The 18,447-nt window shown below is 47.8% G+C and overlaps 1 protein-coding gene across 3 annotated transcripts in view; it reads left to right on the forward strand.

Moving 5' to 3' along the window:
- Nucleotides 1-18,447, forward strand: part of SLC23A2 (solute carrier family 23 member 2) — a 52,273-nt gene extending 33,826 nt beyond the window's left edge. For all 3 annotated transcript variants that reach the window (XM_048290248.1, XM_048290250.1, XM_048290249.1), the window contains 10 exons: nucleotides 811-881; nucleotides 2,015-2,196; nucleotides 5,151-5,271; nucleotides 5,899-6,055; nucleotides 8,091-8,238; nucleotides 8,799-8,904; nucleotides 11,669-11,798; nucleotides 11,908-12,045; nucleotides 13,122-13,217; nucleotides 13,685-18,447. In XM_048290248.1, the coding sequence (XP_048146205.1) occupies nucleotides 811-881; nucleotides 2,015-2,196; nucleotides 5,151-5,271; nucleotides 5,899-6,055; nucleotides 8,091-8,238; nucleotides 8,799-8,904; nucleotides 11,669-11,798; nucleotides 11,908-12,045; nucleotides 13,122-13,217; nucleotides 13,685-13,917 (1,382 nt within the window). In that variant the 3' untranslated portion in view covers nucleotides 13,918-18,447. The remainder of the gene's footprint in view (nucleotides 1-810; nucleotides 882-2,014; nucleotides 2,197-5,150; nucleotides 5,272-5,898; nucleotides 6,056-8,090; nucleotides 8,239-8,798; nucleotides 8,905-11,668; nucleotides 11,799-11,907; nucleotides 12,046-13,121; nucleotides 13,218-13,684) is intronic.

The raw sequence follows: 18,447 nt of genomic DNA on the forward strand, positions 1-18,447 counted from the left end.
TTTCACTCTTTCTCTGCTGATGTCGTCATCCTGGAAGGTTTGAACTCCAGAGGGAAAATGTGCTGGTTGGGATTGGGAGCATTTGCTTTAAATTGGGTTGGAAAGTGGAAATGACTCTGGCAGTTTTCTCTTCAGTGGGGGGTGGTTATTGAGTACCAAGGCTGTGGGCAGTGGGAAGCAGCAGCACAGGGACTCAGGCTGCTCAATCCTGACTGAAGTTCTTCCCAGCGCTCCTTTGGATTCTCTAATAATTTAATTCCTGTTATTTGTTTGTTTATACATCTCTGTTGGCTCACATTCAAGATGTGATTAATACACATCTTGTTGAAAGAAAATGCTGTCTGATCACCTTGGGTGGCAGAGCAATTTCCTCCACTACTCCAGATTTTCAAAAAGAGCTTTGCTGCATCTTCCTCCTGAGCCCTTTCACCTTCCAGAGATGCCAGCTGGGGTTGTTACCACGGGTCAGCTCATTCTGTGAGTGACCTAAATTGGGGAACAGCGAGCACTGCAGTATGTGATTCCTGTGTGCAGCTGAGTGCTTCTCCATTCATCCATTTGTGGGAGTGGGAAGAGAATCCCTGGCTGACCTTTGTGTCTGGAAGTCAGGGCGTTTTTCCACTGTGGTGCAGAGGGTGACGTGAGGGGTTGGCTCCTGGGGGGTGTGAGCCTGCTGAGGCTTCGTTTGTAGCAGAACTTGGAAATTGGGGCTCGTTCGTCAGGCGCAGCGCAAGGAGGGATGTGTTTTGTGTGGAATGGGGGCAGAGTGGCTGGGGAATAAATGCCTCTGTTTTTTCTCCTCTTTGCAAGATATAACAGTTACAAACGGGACAGCAGAGCTGCTTCACACGGAGCACATCTGGTACCCCCGGATACGAGAGGTAATGTGGGAGTTGCCTTTAGCTGTCACTCTCTCCAATTCCAGTTAAGTTTCTCACTTAATCATCTGTGTGTTCTTGTCTTTAAGTTGGTAATTTCTTCTTTCACTGCGATCTCCATTTGAATATATCCCTTTACTCATTTCATGGAAGTCTTCATCTTTTCCACCTGTTCATTGCTGGACAGCAAATACAAGGAGTTAGTTACCACATTCCAAAAGACGTGCAGTGAAATGCTCAAGTGAGATGAAAACTCTTCTTGTAAACTTTGATTTGTGCTCACTGGCAGCAGTTCAGCTGCTGCCAGACCTCTTGCCTGCTGTCCCTGTGCAGCGGGGCTGGCCCCAGGAAGGTGAATCCGCAGTTAGGAAATCTGGTTCGTCCTCAAGTGTCTTTAAGTTGGAGACTCTTGTGATAAGACATTGATTCTCCCAAGAGACTTGTGAGATACCTGGAACTCCTTCTCCACTCGCAGCACTGCAGTGTGAAGTCGTGGTGCCCTGCAGGGCAGGCTGAGGGCTGTGCCACGCTAGGGTGGCAGGTAGTGTAGTCCAAATGAAGGCGTGTGTCATGGAATTTATCTCCCATCCCGTTGCTTTGGGCTGCCAACTTTTTCTTAATTAAAAACAACCCCTCTCTCTTCCCCATGTTCAAACCATAGCTACATCCTGCCAAGAGCCCTGCAGCCAAGAGGGCTGACAGTCTCCTGAGACCACAACGCTGCTCTAATCCAGCTTCTAAGGAGCACTTGTGACCAATGCAGCACACACTCTGCCCCTAGGAGCTAGGAGCATCACCTCGTGGCGCACCAACCCTTGCCGTTCGATCTGAGAGCTTAAAGGTTAGCCTGGACCCCAGGTCTCCTGTCTGACAGTGTGATGTGCTTTCCACACAGCTTCCAGACTGGCCCACTGGTCTGTTGTGTAATAGTTTTGTGGAGAAAACCATAAGTGTTATGCTTAAAGCAATAAGTCACTTAAACATAATGAGCTGTTTTATGACGAAAAATTTGCTGAGTTCTTCTGTGTCACTGAATTCTTTTAACTGCAGTTTGTAATCCAGAGCAGAAAAACAAACGGTTTGGCTTTGCCTGTCAGATGGGACTGAGCTGCTTCTCTGCCCTGTTGTGTGTTCAGATCCAAGGTGCCATTATCATGTCCTCGCTGATCGAGGTGGTCATCGGCCTGCTGGGGCTGCCCGGGGCTCTGCTGCGCTACATCGGCCCCCTGACCATCACCCCCACCGTGGCCCTCATCGGCCTCTCCGGATTCCAGGCTGCTGGGGAGCGAGCTGGGAAGCACTGGGGCATCGCCATGCTGTGAGTACTGCTGGAGTTCCTGCTGGGGAGTTACAATTTTGGGGTGCCAGGGAAAAGCCGGAGGCAGCTCGGCTGCCTCAGTGCTCCCAACATGGAGAAACAGCACGAGCAGGAATGTGGATAAGTCTGGATAAGATCAGCTGGCAGTGTGGCAGTAAAGACAGCAGCAGCTCAGGAGAGTTCCCTGAAAAAGCTCTTCCCTGGGAAGAAATCCTTCCCTGTGAGGGTGGGCAGGCCCTGGCACAGGGTGCCCAGAGAAGCTGTGGCTGCCCCTGCATCCCTGGGAGGGCCCAAGGCCAGGTTGAATGGGGCTTGGAGCAGCCTGGGACAGTGGAAGGTGTCCCTGCCCATGGCTCATCCATGGCACTGGATGGGGTTTAAGGTTCCGAAGCATTCCGTGGTAATGTGAACTCCAGGAGGGAGCAAAAGACAGCGGCCAGAAATGAGGTGTGTGGAGAGCAGAATTTCGTAAAGCAGGAGCTGATCTGGGAGCCATTGGCTGGGTGGGATTCAGTGCTCTGGAAAAGATGATTTAACAAAACACCAGAGGAATGAAACACAGTGAATGATTTGTATTTCTAGGCTGTGATTGCCTGGTTCCTCTTCCACAGCAGCAGGTAAATACCACTGGTGGTACTGGTCCCTGTCATTGGTACTGGTTTGCTTACCTGTGCCCAGAAATGTGTGTGCTGACAGAGGGCACAAGCATTGCCATAAACACCATCAGTGGCTGAGCCATAAGCAGAGAGATTCCTGCTGGGTGGACAAAAAGGCTTTTAGAGGGGATTTCAGGGCCTGGTGTGTGTGTGCTGTGAGCTGTAGGGGCCAGGGAAATGACAGAATGAGCTGAGTGGTGTGAAAAGGAGTAAGTGAGGGAAATGAAGAGAAGACAAAAGCTCCCCGTGAGATGCTGTGGGTGAGCAGCCAAATAAGGCTGGAAACCCCATTTTAGGGAGAAGGCAAGAGGCTGAAGCAGCTGCTGTGTTCCACGTGCAGCACCCGACCGTGCTGGCTCTGCAGGAGGAATGCCTTGATGAGATCAGGTTGTGATCTCACTAATCTGTTTGCACAGGACTTTGAACATGTAAAGTATTCTGTAAGTGCAGATTATGATTAAAAGGGCTCTTTAGTTCTCTTTTATCTTGGATGTTGGCATCATGAATATTTTTATGATTCTATTCTATTAAGCAGCTGATCCAAAGGAACGTTTTATTTGCCTGTGAAACAAATTCTGTGCAAGTTGGGACTAACGTTGAATGAATCAAAGAGATCTTTGAATTGGACATGGAATTGTGTAATTAAAGTTAATGTTTTGCAGATGGAAAAAAAAAAAAAATCAATTCAGGAGCGGGATTTAAATACTGCCCAGTCAATAAAGTATTTCTGGCTTCTGCCATGCAAAAATGTTGCACTGGATTGTTGAAAACAACTCCACAGCCACGGGGAGCCACTCAGAAGTGACTCCAGCTCTGTGAGATGTGGCTCCTGGAACTGTCTTGGCTGTTGTGATGAGATGAAGGCCCTGGATTTCTCGCTGGCCCTGCAGAATCACCGGTGGCAGAGCTGGGGGCCTCAGGGAGCTGCAGATGCTTGTCCGTGTTGGACAGGATTCCCAGTTTCCCAAACAGCTTTCTGATGTGACTCGTTCCATGGGTGCTTTAATCCATAAGACACTTGGCTTTGTGATTTGTGAAAAGGGGAGTTATTCCTGAGTTGGGCTTTGCCCGTTTATCCCCTGAACAAATTTTCCTGGAGCATTCAAAGATGTGGTGCTGTTTCACAGCCCCTCTGCCCTGTAGCCAATAAAATGTTCATTGCAATCATAGAATATTATATTTTTTTACAACTCTGTACTAAATAAATCAAAATCCAAAGCGCCCTGTCCTCAGGACTGGTGTGTGAGGGAGCGGAGCCCATGTTTCCATCATGGATTTTGGGAGAGGTGCTGGGTTTCCTGCAAGGAAAAGGAGCCTTTTGCTTTTCTCTTAGAGTGCTGAGGGCTGTCAGTGCCCCTCCTTGTTCCAAGCTCTGTTCCTGGAGGCTGATGGAGAAGAAAACTGGTTTGTGTCTGACACTGATCTGGGGCAGAAGAGAGAGAGAGGCTGAAAATCCTCTTTTTATTTTTCGGGTCTGCTGATAAAAACATAATCTCACATTTCAGCAAAGCTGTGCTTCTTCAGACAGCTCCAGTCTTTGGGAGGCCCTTTCAGAGCAGAGCTGGGTAGGCTCGTTCAGAATTGAGCAACGTGCCCTGGCTTCTTACTTTTCAGTGCAGTGGGGGTTTATTTTAGCTGTAAAAATGAGTTTTTAATGTATAGAGGAGCTTGGCAGCTTCAGTGGGGGGGGAAATCATAATTAAAACATTTAATACTGGTGAGCTGCACTTGCAGCAAATCTTGGGGGTTTGGCTCCATTCTGCTTCATTTGCAGCTATTTAGTGAAAGATTCATCTAAAAAATGGATCTTGAAGAAAGGAAAAATTTCCCTGACAACAATTTTTCAAGTGCCTTGGAGTTTTACACAAATTTTGAGATGTAAAATTTACTGTATACAGGCCTCCAGTTTTCCTGTTTCCTCCCACTTGCTGGCAGCAAGTTTTGTGCTTTACAGAGCAACGCTGGATCACAGGTAGAGTTTGGGAGGAAAGAAGAGGCAGCACAGGGCAGCTCCTTCCTAACTGAAAATCTCCCTTCAGTCTGGTCCTGGTCCTGATTCATTTATCTGCTTGCAGCTGCTTCGTTTTGCAGCACTTTGTAATTCAAATTCTGGTTTGGCATTAGAGGAATAATAATTTTAATAATTTTGCTGCCTTGTCTTCTGCTAAATTGAAAATCCTGCATTTATGTTCTGCATCTGAAGGGTTTGAAGAGTTTTGTGCTGAGAAGAATTTATAATACATTGGTGCTAATGACATATCTCTCTTGTCCCACCCTTCTCCCCCCTTTTTTTCTCAGGACTATTTTCCTAGTATTGTTGTTTTCTCAGTATGCCAGAAATGTCAAATTTCCCTTGCCCATTTACAAATCCAAGAAAGGATGGACAGCATACAGGCTGCAGCTTTTCAAGATGTTCCCTGTAAGTTGTTGAACTTGTTCTTCATTTGGCAAAAAAAAAGAAAATTACTGCTGTTTCAGGAGGTTTTTTTCCTTGGTTTTGATTTTTCTTAATAATAAAACAGCTCACAGAGGTGACCTAAAAGCTTAAATGGATTTATTGGAAACTTAACGGCTCGTTGGCCACAGGAAATACTCTGATTTTGTGGCCACTCTGGTGTCTGCCTCTGCTGAGGAGCTGTTGAAGTGATGGAGAGCCAGGAGGGGAGGGCAGGGCAGAGAAGAAGGGAGGTTTGTGCTCAGGGAAAGTCTAAACCAAGCCCTCCAAGCAGGGCTGCTGAGATCCATAGCGTCTCCTCTTACCAAAGCAATCCCCCTGGTGTAAGGCTGCTCTTTATTCCTCTGGTAAAACTGAGACTAATTCCCTGGTTTGTTCAGGTGCCCGTTTGGAGACTTGCCCATTTGTTAAGGAGAGGAGAGACTTGCTCTGATTCCAAGGCTTTTAAAGAGCACCTTCCTTGGGGCGGCGGGGGGGAGCACCGCTGGGTCTGTCGCAGGACGCGCTGCTCCTTCAGACTCGCGCGTGTGCAGCGGATCCCGAACGGGAGCTGAGAGTTACTTTATCAGCTTTCCTGCTCCTCTCTCCCAGATCATTCTGGCTATCCTGGTGTCGTGGCTGCTGTGCTTCATCTTCACGGTGACGGACGTGTTTCCCCCGGACAGCTCCAAGTACGGCTTCTACGCGCGCACGGACGCGCGCCGGGGCGTGCTGCTGGTGGCCCCCTGGTTCAAGGTCCCTTACCCCTGTAAGTGTGGCTGCTCCCCAGCAATGCTCTGTGGCATTCCTGTTGTTCAGAAGCTCTGTGGTACATCCCATAACACTTGGGGATGATCCATGCCTGGAAGTGTCCCAGGCCAGGCTGGACGGGGTTGGAGCAGCCTGGGACAGTGGAAGGGGTCCCTGCCCGTGGAAGGGGTCCCTGCTCATGGAAGGGGTCCCTGCCCATGGCAGGGGTGACACTCTGGAAGGTCCCTTCCAACCCAAACCACTCCACAATTCTAACGCACACCTATCGGTACTTTCTGGCTGGGGCTGATGCTTTTTCCTTGTTTCCCTCTTCAGATGATACCTTAAGGTGTCACCTGAGGAAGGCTGAGTTTCTCAAACTGCAATTTGTAGAGAGCTCTTGCAGGGCTTATCTGGGCATGTCTTCTGATAACAAGTGACTGTGCCTGTAAGGTGGAATTGCAGGGACTGCCTGATTTATCTGTCCTTGGCAATGCTGTTAGTGTTATACAATGTCAAGGACGGGTTATTACAGCTCTGCTGAAGTCATTGACTCTCGTCGTGTAAAGAATCACTGTTGTGGGGAGTTTCTCCCAGCTTACTGCACTTCCCTGCCCCAAACACACCCATTCCTGAACGAACACAACTGTTAATGACACAAAAATGCCCTGACTTGCCAAGGCAGTGCTGGCACGAGGCCGATGGGCAAGTCAGAGGATGCCAGGTCCTGCTTATCAGAGGGCAATGAAATTATTTACAGGTGAGCACCAAGCACTTTACACAATGTTTTGGATGCTTTGGATGTATTTTTATGTTGTCTGCCTCTGTAAAGCTGCTAAAGGCTGTGTTTATGGCATGAGGTTGCACAGCTGGTTCACCCTTCAGAAATTAACAGGGTAATAAGAGAATAATATTATTTTAGAATAGAATTATAGAAATTACCAGCTGTACCACTACACTGTGATGAGGCAGCTTCGTTGTGGTTTTCCACATGCTTTGGTTCTTAAAAGAAACCACTTCTAAAGCAGAAGATGAAGAATAGAAGCTTTTGGGAAAGAAGAGGAGGAAAACTCCACCCTGATTAGCCTTTCGTATTTGTGAGGTTCATTCACTCTTGTGTGACTGAAGATCCCTTTGTTGCAAGAGGCTCATCTATTTCAAAGAGATAAAAGCATCGAGGCAATTGCTGTGGAAAACCTGCCAGGCTTTTCTGCAGGCTTAAATTAATCTTATTTTCTCTACTACAAAAGTTTGGAACTGGGAGGTGTTTGTGCAGTGAGCAGAGCTGCTTGTTGCCCATCCTCTTTGGTAGACTAAACTTGTGACCAAAGACGGAACTTTTGGAGCAGTAATAATTACGTGGCATTTGCCTCACTGACCAGAATTGTTTTCTCACAAGCTGTAGCTCAAATTCCTGATTTCTGAACAGGAGAAGTTTTTTTAGTGGTGTTTTATGGTTCTCTGGGATTTTTCCAAGTGTGATCAAAGCAGTTGGTTTGGCAGTTTCTCCTTTGCTGCTTTCATCTCCTTGAACTTGCCAGACCGTGTTAGAGTGAAGGGAGTTTGTTGTTTCCATTAAGGAGAAATAAACAGTGCCCAGGACAGTGCTGGGCAGTGGGGAGCCCCCCCTCAATCCCAGGGTCACTTCTGGGACCTCACAAGAGAGACCTTGAGGGGCTGGAGCGTGTCCAGGGCAGGGAACGGAGCTGGGAAGGGGCTGGAGCCCCAGGAGCGGCTGAGGGAGCTGGGAAAGGAGCTCAGGCTGGAGCAAAGGGGGATCAGGGTGGGTATGGGGGAATATTTCTTCCCCAGAAGGGCTGCCCAGGGCAGTGCTGGAGTCACCATCCCTGGGGGGATTCAGCAGCCCTGTGGATGTGGCACTTGGGGACAAGGTCAGTGGTGGCCTTGGCAGTGCGGGGGGATCAGTTGGATTCAATGATCATAAAGGTCCTTCCCAACCCAGACCATTCCACGGTTCCCTCAGACTGATGTTTGTTTTGATGCCCAGACTGTTCCTTGGGGCAGGAGAGATTTCAGTTTTCTTCTCTTCACAGTTCAGTGGGGGCTGCCAACCATTTCTGCCGCGGGGGTGATCGGGATGCTGAGCGCCGTCGTCGCCAGCATCATCGAGTCCATCGGAGATTACTACGCCTGTGCCAGGCTGTCCTGTGCTCCTCCTCCACCCATCCATGCAATAAACAGGTTTGTCCAAAGAAGAAATGCTTTCTGTGTCTCAGGCTGCTTGGGTTTTTACTTTTTTCCCCTTGGGATAAGACAGGAATGTGCTCTGAGATGAAATGTTACAGTTTGGTCAAACACAAGGGCCAAGGATCTGAAATTCAGGATGAAACTGTCATCTCGAATTATTTTGTTGCAAATGGAATCCCAGTCCTACTCCTGCTGGAGTGTGGGGAAGTTAATAGCACAAATTCCATAGGGATAGAACTCTAAACTGGTTCTGGGATTGGGGTTGTCAAATTCACCTGGAATGCAGTTTAGAAACAAAGGGCAGCTCTGAATTTTTTCATTTATTTGAATTCTTTATATTATATGATTTTCTCAGTTTAAGAAAGTGGGTATCTAAGATTCAGGAAACAGAGCTCCAATGTGTTTTCCAGGTGTGTTGGAGCTTGAAACATGAACTATAAGAATTCCATAATGGAACAGATGCCTCAACAGGCCCCCCTGTGGCATTCAGCCTTAAAACACCCTCCGAGTGAATCTGTGCTTGTACAAATTTGTTTTCTGCTTGGGATTTACAGGGGGATTTTCATCGAGGGTCTCTCCTGTGTTCTGGACGGAGTGTTTGGGACAGGGAATGGATCCACCTCCTCCAGCCCCAACATTGGTGTCCTGGGCATCACAAAGGTAAAGGGCTTTGCCCTCAGGGACTCGAGTGTTTCCTCTCCTCGGGTGTGTTCCTTATGGTCATGATCCTGTTCCAGGAGACCATTCTGCTCCATTCCTCATGCAGACAAACTTCCCAGATCGTTTTGAATGTACCTGGCTGTCTGAACCAGCTCTTGTCCAAGGGAAATGCATTATTCTACATCAGGAGCTCAAAACTCCTTTTATTTAAAGGCAGTTAGAATCCCCATAATGCAGATGCTGCTGCATAAACTATCTCTTGGAAAACTCAGGCAGCATTCCAGAGCTCTGGGGTGGTTTGAGTTGAGGCATGAACACTGTAAACTGTATAGAAATTGGTGCTTTTTGGATGTCTTGGCTCTCAAAAGCATCAGAAGGAAGTGACTTTTTAATGCCTCACTTACGCAGTAAAACGCAACTTGAGGTGCTTGGGCTTTATCTACATCTGTACCGGGGCACTGCACTGACACAGGGGCTGCAGTCAAGGTCATTTCACAGTTAAATGTACCCTAAATGTTTGTTTTAAGGCTTACGGGTTTACGTATTTCTTGTGACGTTGCTCAACGAAATACACGAGCTCTTGAGGAATTCCTTTGCTCACAAAGACTGGATCTGTGCCTGGAGCCAGGAGGCCTTGGGCTGCAGAGCTCTGCTTGATAGTGTTAATTAAACCTTGGTAAGAAATATCAGCAGCATTGGTAAAGTAGTTTATGTTGTAAACAGGTCCATCTTGTTGGGTTAATGTGGAAACCATCAATACTTCAGTGCAAGGATAGAAAATGTCTGTCCTCCACTTGCAGTAACTCATCCCCCTGGCCTCATCCCATATAAATGATACATTTGTCTTCAGCCGTTCCTTCTGCTGCACAAAGGCTGATTCTCTTGGGTTTGGGGTGCAACACAACACTAAGAGCACCACCTGCTGTCTGTCCCAGTTGCCATTCAGCTGCTGATGGAAATTCCCTAGGAGGAGTTTTGGTCAGAAAAATCCTTAAAGAAAGGTTTATTCTGTTCTGCCTCCTTTCTGTTGTTACTTGATGGGGGCTGAGATGAATTAACAGCCCTTTTATTATGAGCAGCCCACAGAAATGAGCGTGCATTTCATCCTGGAGCAGTGGAACTTGGATGCTGAAGTGGCAGCTGTGGCAGGGAGTGGAGCTGCCCAGTTGGGCTGTTCAGGGCACGTGCTGCCACGGGGAATGTGCCTTGCCCAGAGTGGCACAGCTGGATGGCTCTGCAACACTGCTTGCTCTTGTTCCCCTGCCTGCACATCCATTCCCAAAAACCCAACAGTTTTTCAACTTCAAATAGAATTTTGGCATTGAGGTACTCTGCTGTTCATTTGGGAGGGGAACTCTTCAGTGCTGCACCATCCTGCTGATCCCAGGGCATTTCCCTCCGTTGAAGTTGGGATATAATTACACTTAGAATTTAAATTCAGCTGGATGGAGGTGCTGCAGAGTCTTTGAGCTGGTATGAGTTTTATTTGATGAGAGGAGCATCAATTACCTCTGATTAGCTGGGGCTAAAGCAGCTCGTGCCAGAGTGGTGATGCTGAAATGGAGGTACCAGGTACCATTCCATGCACTCCAAAACAATCACTTCAAGTGTTGTGTGCTGGGAATAAATACAGAGCCTGAGCTAAATGCTGCCCAGGATGTTTCCAGCAGCTTTCCAGAGGAGCTTAATTTGTTGGCCTTGTAGTGATGGAGCATTTGCATAAATGAATGTCACTATCATGCAGGTTTTCAAAGAATCTGCCTGTTTCTGGCAGGGAGGTAATTGTAGGACAAGGTATCAGCGGCCCTAAGGAAATGAATATCTTTATAAAGAGTAGAGAAAGGTGCCAGCTAAATTCTGTTGTAGTTCCAGTTAATGGTGCAGCTTCTGTTTGCAGGGGAAGGATCTCACCTGGCAGCTCAGCAGTGAGGAATGTGGGGGAAGGAAGGACTTTTCCCCTCCCCAGGCCTGATGGATCTGTTGTTTCTCATTTTGCTGCTTTAGCTCAGTCACACATGATCAACAAATGAATATTTCCTTTTTGAACCCCGGTGCTCTGTACCAGGGGACCTGCAAAGGGCTTTTCTAGAAACCATCCTAATGTAAAAGTGGCGGTTTTTTGTCCCTGGGCCACCTCTTATGGCAGTAAAACTGTTAAAATACCAACTGTTCAGGTTTATCCACTACCACTGCAGCACAGAGACCCCCTGATTGCTTGAATTTTGAATGCTTAAAATAAAACTGGGAAGGAAGTGCAGGCCCTTGGTTTCAGTATTAGCACAGCCCTGATTTGCATGAGGCTGTGCATTCAGCCCTGGTCTCTGAGGATGTCACAAAACCAGCTGCTAATCTCAGTTTAGAAATCTGCACCTCCTTCACATGAACTGGTGACTGTTCCATCTATCCCTGCATCCAGGGGCAGCAACACATGGAATTTATTTTCCCACTTGCCATCTCTCCTCGGTGTGGTTTGTCTTGTTTTGCTTTCTCTCTTGCAGCTGGGTTGCACCACACTTCATGGTGATTGTGGCTGCAGCAGTTCCAGATGGTTTTAGGGCTGGCTTGGTGCTCTCAGCCCCAAGGCAGGGAAGCTGTGCTTGGGTGCAGAGCAGCTGTGCCTCAGCTGAGCCTTTCAGCACCAAAATAAAACACGCGCGGAGCTGGAAACGAGCTCAGATTCAAACTGAACAGTAAAAGCAAACGCCAGCTGTGAGGCTGGGCTGAGTGCAGACCTTACCCAGTGCCCTGTGCTGTTTCCCTGCAGGTTGGGAGCCGCAGGGTGATCCAGTACGGGGCAGCCTTCATGCTGCTGCTGGGCATGGTGGGCAAGTTCAGCGCTCTCTTCGCGTCGCTGCCCGACCCCGTGCTCGGGGCTCTCTTCTGCACCCTCTTCGGTAAGGGCATTGCTGCTCCTCTTTGCTGTTCTGAGGATTTTGCTGTCTTTTTTTATTGAAGGAAAGGACTTTATCTTCAAGCTGATCTTCGGGTTTGTTTTGTATTCAGGGATGATCACGGCGGTGGGTCTGTCAAACCTCCAGTTCATTGATCTGAATTCTTCTCGTAATCTCTTTGTACTTGGATTTTCCATTTTCTTCGGGCTCGTCCTCCCAAGCTATCTCAAACAGAACCCCCTGGTCACAGGTACGTGTTCCTGCTCCTTCTCATCAGCGTTTTTGCCTTGTGCTCACACGCAGAGTCCATCCAGGTACAAAGTGCCTGAGAAAACCCAGATTAGGGAGCCAGTAAAGGCTGTAGGTCTAGACAAGCTCTGTGTGTGCTCAGAGCAGAATTCATTGGGAGGTTGAGACCTGCAGGGAATGTTCCAGTTGGATGCAGCTGAAGCTTTTCTGCTTTCTCTGGGTGCATTGCAGAGCAATGGAAGGAGGCAATTACCAGCTGGGCTGAAAGAAAAACTGAAAGGGTGAATGTGAGTTGGAAATTATGTTAAAAGATTGAGGGGAAGCACCAAGGCAGGGTTTGGAAGGTGGGGATTTTTTTGGGGGTTGAAACTTTCTGTCACGCAGACGTGTTCTGAGTGTGAACTTTAGTTTTAGTGAATTCCTTTAACTGTTAATCAAGTCATAGCTTTGAGGAGTTCACTGGGAAGGATTTCTGTTTAACCCTCAGCAGTGGTTGTGACAGTGTATGTCACCAAAGATGGACTCAAAGGAAATACTTCACTGCTTTGGGTTTGTTTGGGGTTTTTTAAACAAAATATTACCTGACTTTTCTTTCCACTGTGCCTTCAGACCAAGATTTAAGGGCATATCTGTCCTGCTGTAAGTGGTTAGAAAAGCAGATCCTTCAAGCTTTATGTGGTTGATGCAGTGTTCTTCCATAAGAATTCTTGCCCCTCCAAAAAGTAAAGATTTATGAAAAGAATTATTTCAGTCCCCACAATTTTACAATCTGAATGTTTCTCTTTTCCGTTTTATGGTTTTCTGCTTAGTTCAGATCAGTTGTGTCTGCAGTAGGAGCTAAAACGGTGTTTTGTGGCATTTCTGTGAGCAGCTGAGAGTTCCTGAAGTTGCATTTTGGGGAGCAATGTCCCATGGTGGTGCACTGGGGGAAGGTTCTTGTGCACCAATCCCCACGTGGTTCAAGCAAATCCCTCACTGACCTCAGGAACAAGTGTTCCTGGTTGGCCTGGGTGTGAATCAGCAGGATGTGGATGATGATAAACCCCCAGATGAGCTCTTTTTTCCCTGTTGCTGCAGGAATAGCAGGCATTGATCAGGTGCTGAACGTCCTGCTCACCACAGCCATGTTCGTCGGGGGCTGCGTCGCCTTCATCCTGGATAACACCATCCCAGGTGAGCCCTGAGCCTGCCCTTTCCCTGGGTAACAGCAGCATTCCCCGGAGGCATGCAAGAGGAGCAGGAGATGCCTGCTTTTGGGGCTGCCTGTTCCACACCAGGAGCAGAGTCCTTAACCTGCCCTCCCTTTCCCTGAGAACACCTGGAATCCTTCCCAGGTTAAGCTTCCATCCTGTTAAACACCTTAAAAGAGCTGACAAAAACCAAACCAGTCTCCAGAGGAAAGAGTAAAACTGGTTTTAAGATCCAAATGGAGAAGTTTGCCTTGACTTCCAGTTCCAAAATAAAACAGATAATGTGTTTTTCCCTTTTCCTGCCTTTTTGAGGAGTCTGGAAGATCTTTCCAGAGCTTTGCTGAACATGGTGGCTGAGCCTTGAGGTTTTCTTTCTTCTTTTAGGCCTGTGTGTTCATGCAAAGATATCCATGAATATATATATTCTTCTCCTTTTATTTTGACTTGTAGGGAGCCCTGAAGAAAGGGGAATACGGAAATGGAAGAAGGGGGTTGGTAAAGGAAGCAAATCCCTGGAGGGCATGGAAACGTATGATCTGCCTTTTGGCATGAACTTCATTAAAAAATACAGGTGTTTCAGCTTCCTGCCCATCAGCCCCACCTTCATGGGATACACGTGGAAAGGCTTCAGGAAAAGCAGTAACTGCAGGAGTTCAGACGAAGATTCGGAAGCTACAGTATAGCCTTAGCTGAAATTATATTATCTAGTTGTAGTAAAAGATGTATTTGCAGTTTCTTGCTGATTAAGAAGCATTAAAATATATGTTTTGTATATCTGCATTTAAATTCTGGAACCAGAGCTGAGACGGATTTAAAAAAAAAAAAAAAAAAAAAGATAAAAAAAGCTTTTCCAGCTGTGGGTGGTGGGAGCCAGGTCTGGTGTCTCTGGGGCAAATCCCACTGATTTTGGGAAGTTGGAGAGAGCTGTGCACCTAAGTCTGTTTGTTTTAAATGGATTTAGGTCCTGCAGGTGTGTAGGTGCTGCTGCAAACCTTCCGTTTTCATGGTGATTTTATTGAAGCTCTCGGCGTTGGTTGCGCCAGGAAAGCTGAACCTCGGAGAAGGAGGGGGGAAAAAGAGAGAGAAAAGGAAAAATACTTCCTTCTGATTGCATCAAATCCCATAGATGTTGTTCTTTACTCAGTGATTTGCACGTTCCACATTCTCAGTGCCCTGGAAATGGGGTTCAGCTGGTGCTGGCACATCGTGAGAGTGTTTAAATCTGAATTATCAGTGGCTTCAGTGACACCCAGTGTTAAGACAGGAAGTTTCTGGAATAACTTTGCCCTTGAAAAAAGCCATGACTGATTTGGCTCAGTGCTACAGAAGCCACTTATTTCACAGCATTTCTCATTTTTAAACGTTTGCTTTTCCCACCTGGGATTCTCCCACCCCACCGCAGTGCCCAGGGTTTCCTTACGGGGACACACGAGGCTGGAGCGTTCAGGGATGGGAAACCTGAACTTCTAGACAGGGCCTGGTGGCACCGTTTCAGTTCAGTGCCTGTGTCCAGCACGGTGTTTCCTGGCCAGGAATGCTAATTAGCTGAGCAGCTCCAAGCAATTAACAGTTGATACATGCAGGGAGAGCCACACAGGCACTCCTGCCTTGGGTCTGAGCGGGGTTTTATTGCTGGTGCTGCACAAGCCTCTTTCTTCTCCTCTTGTGGGGCTTCTCCAGAGGCTCATTCCTGCTGGGAAGGGGCTTTGGGACAGCAGAGACACGACACCTGCCAGCCTCACCCACCGGATGGTTTCACGGGTATTGGGTCCAATCAGGGCATCACTCAGAGATCTTTTTCTTTTTTTTTTTTTTTTTTCCTGGAATAGTCTCAGCTCTGATGTTATGTGGGTGTTCACGCTCATCATGCATTCATAATTAACAGTTTTATTCCTGTTTAATGTTCTTACTATTGCAAGTTAGTTTTAGACTTCAGTGTGGCCCCAAAAGCATTTTCAGCTGTGGAGATCATCAGGGAAATGTTGTGTAATGTAATTTCAAGGCCAGTAATGCTCTACGGTGCTTGCGTTTTGTATTCCTGGAAAACCATAACAGTAGATCCTGTAACCCCCTAATATATTTATCAAAGTTTGACTACTGGACAGGAGCGCAGGAGCTCTGTTTTCTGAGTCTGCTCCCAGGGGAATTTGTTCTGGGTTATTGAAGCATGGACGGGTTGGGGTGGGGAGGGCAAGGACGGAGCTTGACGGATCAGTACTGAGTAGTGTAGAGTCGGAATGGTTCCGTGGATTCCGTTCTCAGCATGCCATGGCTGTTTCCAGAAATTGTTTTATCCCGCTTTTCCCATGTCCAAGCATGCGTTTGTTCCTGCTTCCTTTGGGGAACTTTCAGTAGTTTGCAGTCTTGGTGTCAGTTGGACTCGAGAGCTGGTCGGAAGAGTTGTTGTGTAGTAGACGAGGTTCGTTTGCCTGTGAAACAAAAGTCATTTTTGCTGATTTTTCAGTGTTTCCTCTCCAGGGAGTGAGGTGTTAGATTCCCACGCCCACCCGCACACGGTTTGGGTGCGGGGACCTCTGAGCAGTGGCACGAAGCTTCCAGATTTCCCAGCTTTCTGTGCAACCAAAGATGTGTGGCAGACGTGGGGGAGTTAAAAATACCGATCTGAAAGGAAAACAGAAGCCACCTCTGGTGGCTGTACAGCCCAGGGGGTTGTGGTGATGCCAAATGCCAAAGTTGGTTATCCTGTGAAAGTGGAGAAAGGGAGGAAAGAGGTTTTCATTTCCAGCTTTTTATTTCCAGAGCGTTCCCGGCTTCCCCAGCTCCTCCCGCAGGCAGAGTTTGGTAACTCCAGAGAGAGACGAGGGGATGGGAACAGAGTCTCTGTCTCACCTGGCTGAGGGAGAGCCGGGCGAGTTCTGCTTTGCCTCAGCAGAGATTCCCCAGACGCTCCAAGTTCCAGGGCAGCAAATCCCGGGACAGTTCCCTCCCCCCAGCCCCGCTCAGCCGGCCCCAGGCCTTGGGAGCGCTGAGTTGGGTGTTTGGATCCAGCTCCTCAGTGTGACAGCTCTCCACCTCTTCCCAAGGGGGAATGGTGGGAGGTGAGCCCCAGGCTCGGGAAGGACTCCTGGATGTGCAGGAGGGGCTGGGCTGAGGACAGAGCTGGGCACAGCAGCCTTGGGAAGAGAAGCTCCCCTGTCCCTTCTGGGGCTCCTGGAGCCCTCCCAGCAGTGCTTTTCTTTGTGAGGGAAACCCCCGGGTTCACCCTGGGTTTGTGCAGCTGCAGGGGGGATTTTGGACCTTAAATCGTTCTCCCACCCTCACTTTTCCTGGTCACTTTTCCTGGTGGCTTTCCCAAGTGGCTGCTGTGAAATTCCAGGGAGCCCATGCTGAGCTGCTGGCAGGGGTGGTGGAGGATGAACCTGCAGGTTTGGGCAGCGTTAAAGTCTCGTTGTGTCTGCTGGGGACGTCCAGGTGTGACCTGACTGCCAGTGCAATGCTGGATTTTCCTCTCTGTCCTTACCTGCCTTTCAAACTCCAACCACCCAGGGAAGGCGGCACCTGAGAGGTGAGTGAAGAGGCGATGAGAAGTTTCAACCAAATTCGAGAGGGAAGGGCAAATATTCATGGTAGAAATATCATTTTGTCATATCAGAGATGGTATCAGTGTATACAAACAAAGTAACTTGGGTTTTTTGTAATTGATATTCTCTTGTATTTTTTTTAGGTTAAATTAAGGGTTCTTGCTGACATGTTGAAACACGTTTTCTAAAGCAAATACTTGCAAATTATGCCTATAGAAATTTAGGTTTCGTAGCTGACAGCTATGACTGATTCACATTGTCATATTGGAGGGACTTCACCACGTACCTCGCTCAGAAAGCTCAACCTTTTCAACCCCAGATTTGCTTTATTGCCTTTTAATACTGACTTGAAATATGACAACTTGGTTTGTACATGAATATTGCAGTATTTTATTTCCATATATTAAAAAAAAAAATAACATTTCCGCTCAGGATAACGACGGCGGTTTTCCTGGGAGGGAGTGGTATGAGTGTCATGACAATGTCATGTGATGGTAGAATTTCTTCATTGACGAATCTATAGTAGTTGTGTATACTTTATTTACCCATGTTTGTGTTCCTACCCAAAACTGGAGGGTTTTTGTTGTTTCCTCCCTGCTGAGCCCTCGGGGCTCCCGGGGCAGAATTGGCGCGTGCAGAGAAAACCCCTCAGCGACGCCCCGAGGAGCATCAGCGAGTGTGACCCGTCATTGACACCACAGAAAGTGTGGAAATCCCGTCCTTTTGGGTACAAACAGCACTCCAGGCACTCGTGGTGGCAGATCCCCGGTGTCTGCTGGTTTGGCTGAGCCCTTGGATGCCTCCACCCCACCTCAGCAGCCTGTGCTTGCCATAATCGATGCATTGATGTGTAAAACGCGTGTGTGAGACCAGCACGACCTTTCATGTTGCTTCTTTGTGGCCTTCTTCCACCAAAAGCGGCTTTTCTTTCCCCTTTTCCTTTCATTTTTCCAAGCAGGGGGAGTGGAGTGGGGGGGTCACTCATTTTTTGCAGCAAAGTCCCACTTGGTGCACGTTTCTCTGGTTTTTGAGGCTGCCGGCCCCGGGGAGCCCACGGGGTCGGAGCTGTGCCGGGGCCCTGGGGTGCGAGGCCACGAGTTCCCGGGGTGGGCTTGGGCTGTGGGAGGGTTGGGATCGGTGTTGGGAGCCATCCCGAGCGTTCCTGGCTGGAATTCCCGTTGGGCTGCGGCTCTGCAGTGACACCCAGGGTGGCAGGGAGGGCTCGGGTGGCCTCTGGCTCTCCCTGCACCTTCCCCGGGCGCTCCTCGTGCTGCCGGCCCAAATTCTGTATTTGTCTGTTTCTAACAACCCTTGGTGTAACAAACTATTGACTGTTCTTAGGCGGTGGGGATACATTTTGTTTTTCCATGACTTTTCGTGACTGACTTTGGCTGTAAAACTTTTTTTGTTCAACAGCAAAAGTTTATTTTGGGGTTTTTTTTTTTTGTTTGATTTTTTAGTTGTTGTTGTTCCGAGATGTGTAATTCTTTTACGGAGGGTTTTTTTTATTATTATTCCTTTTTTTTTTTTTTTCTAACATTGCTTCATTAAACAACTAAATATTTAAAAATGTAATATTTGGACCAGATGTTGTGAATAATAGTAGATAAAGCTATTTTATTCTGTATTTTTAAAGCTGTTCAGTATAAATAAACGCGGGCATAGATGCAA

Source organism: Corvus hawaiiensis, chromosome 36 (genome assembly GCF_020740725.1).
Source record: "Corvus hawaiiensis isolate bCorHaw1 chromosome 36, bCorHaw1.pri.cur, whole genome shotgun sequence".
In the NCBI taxonomy this organism is placed as follows: Eukaryota; Metazoa; Chordata; class Aves; order Passeriformes; family Corvidae; genus Corvus; species Corvus hawaiiensis.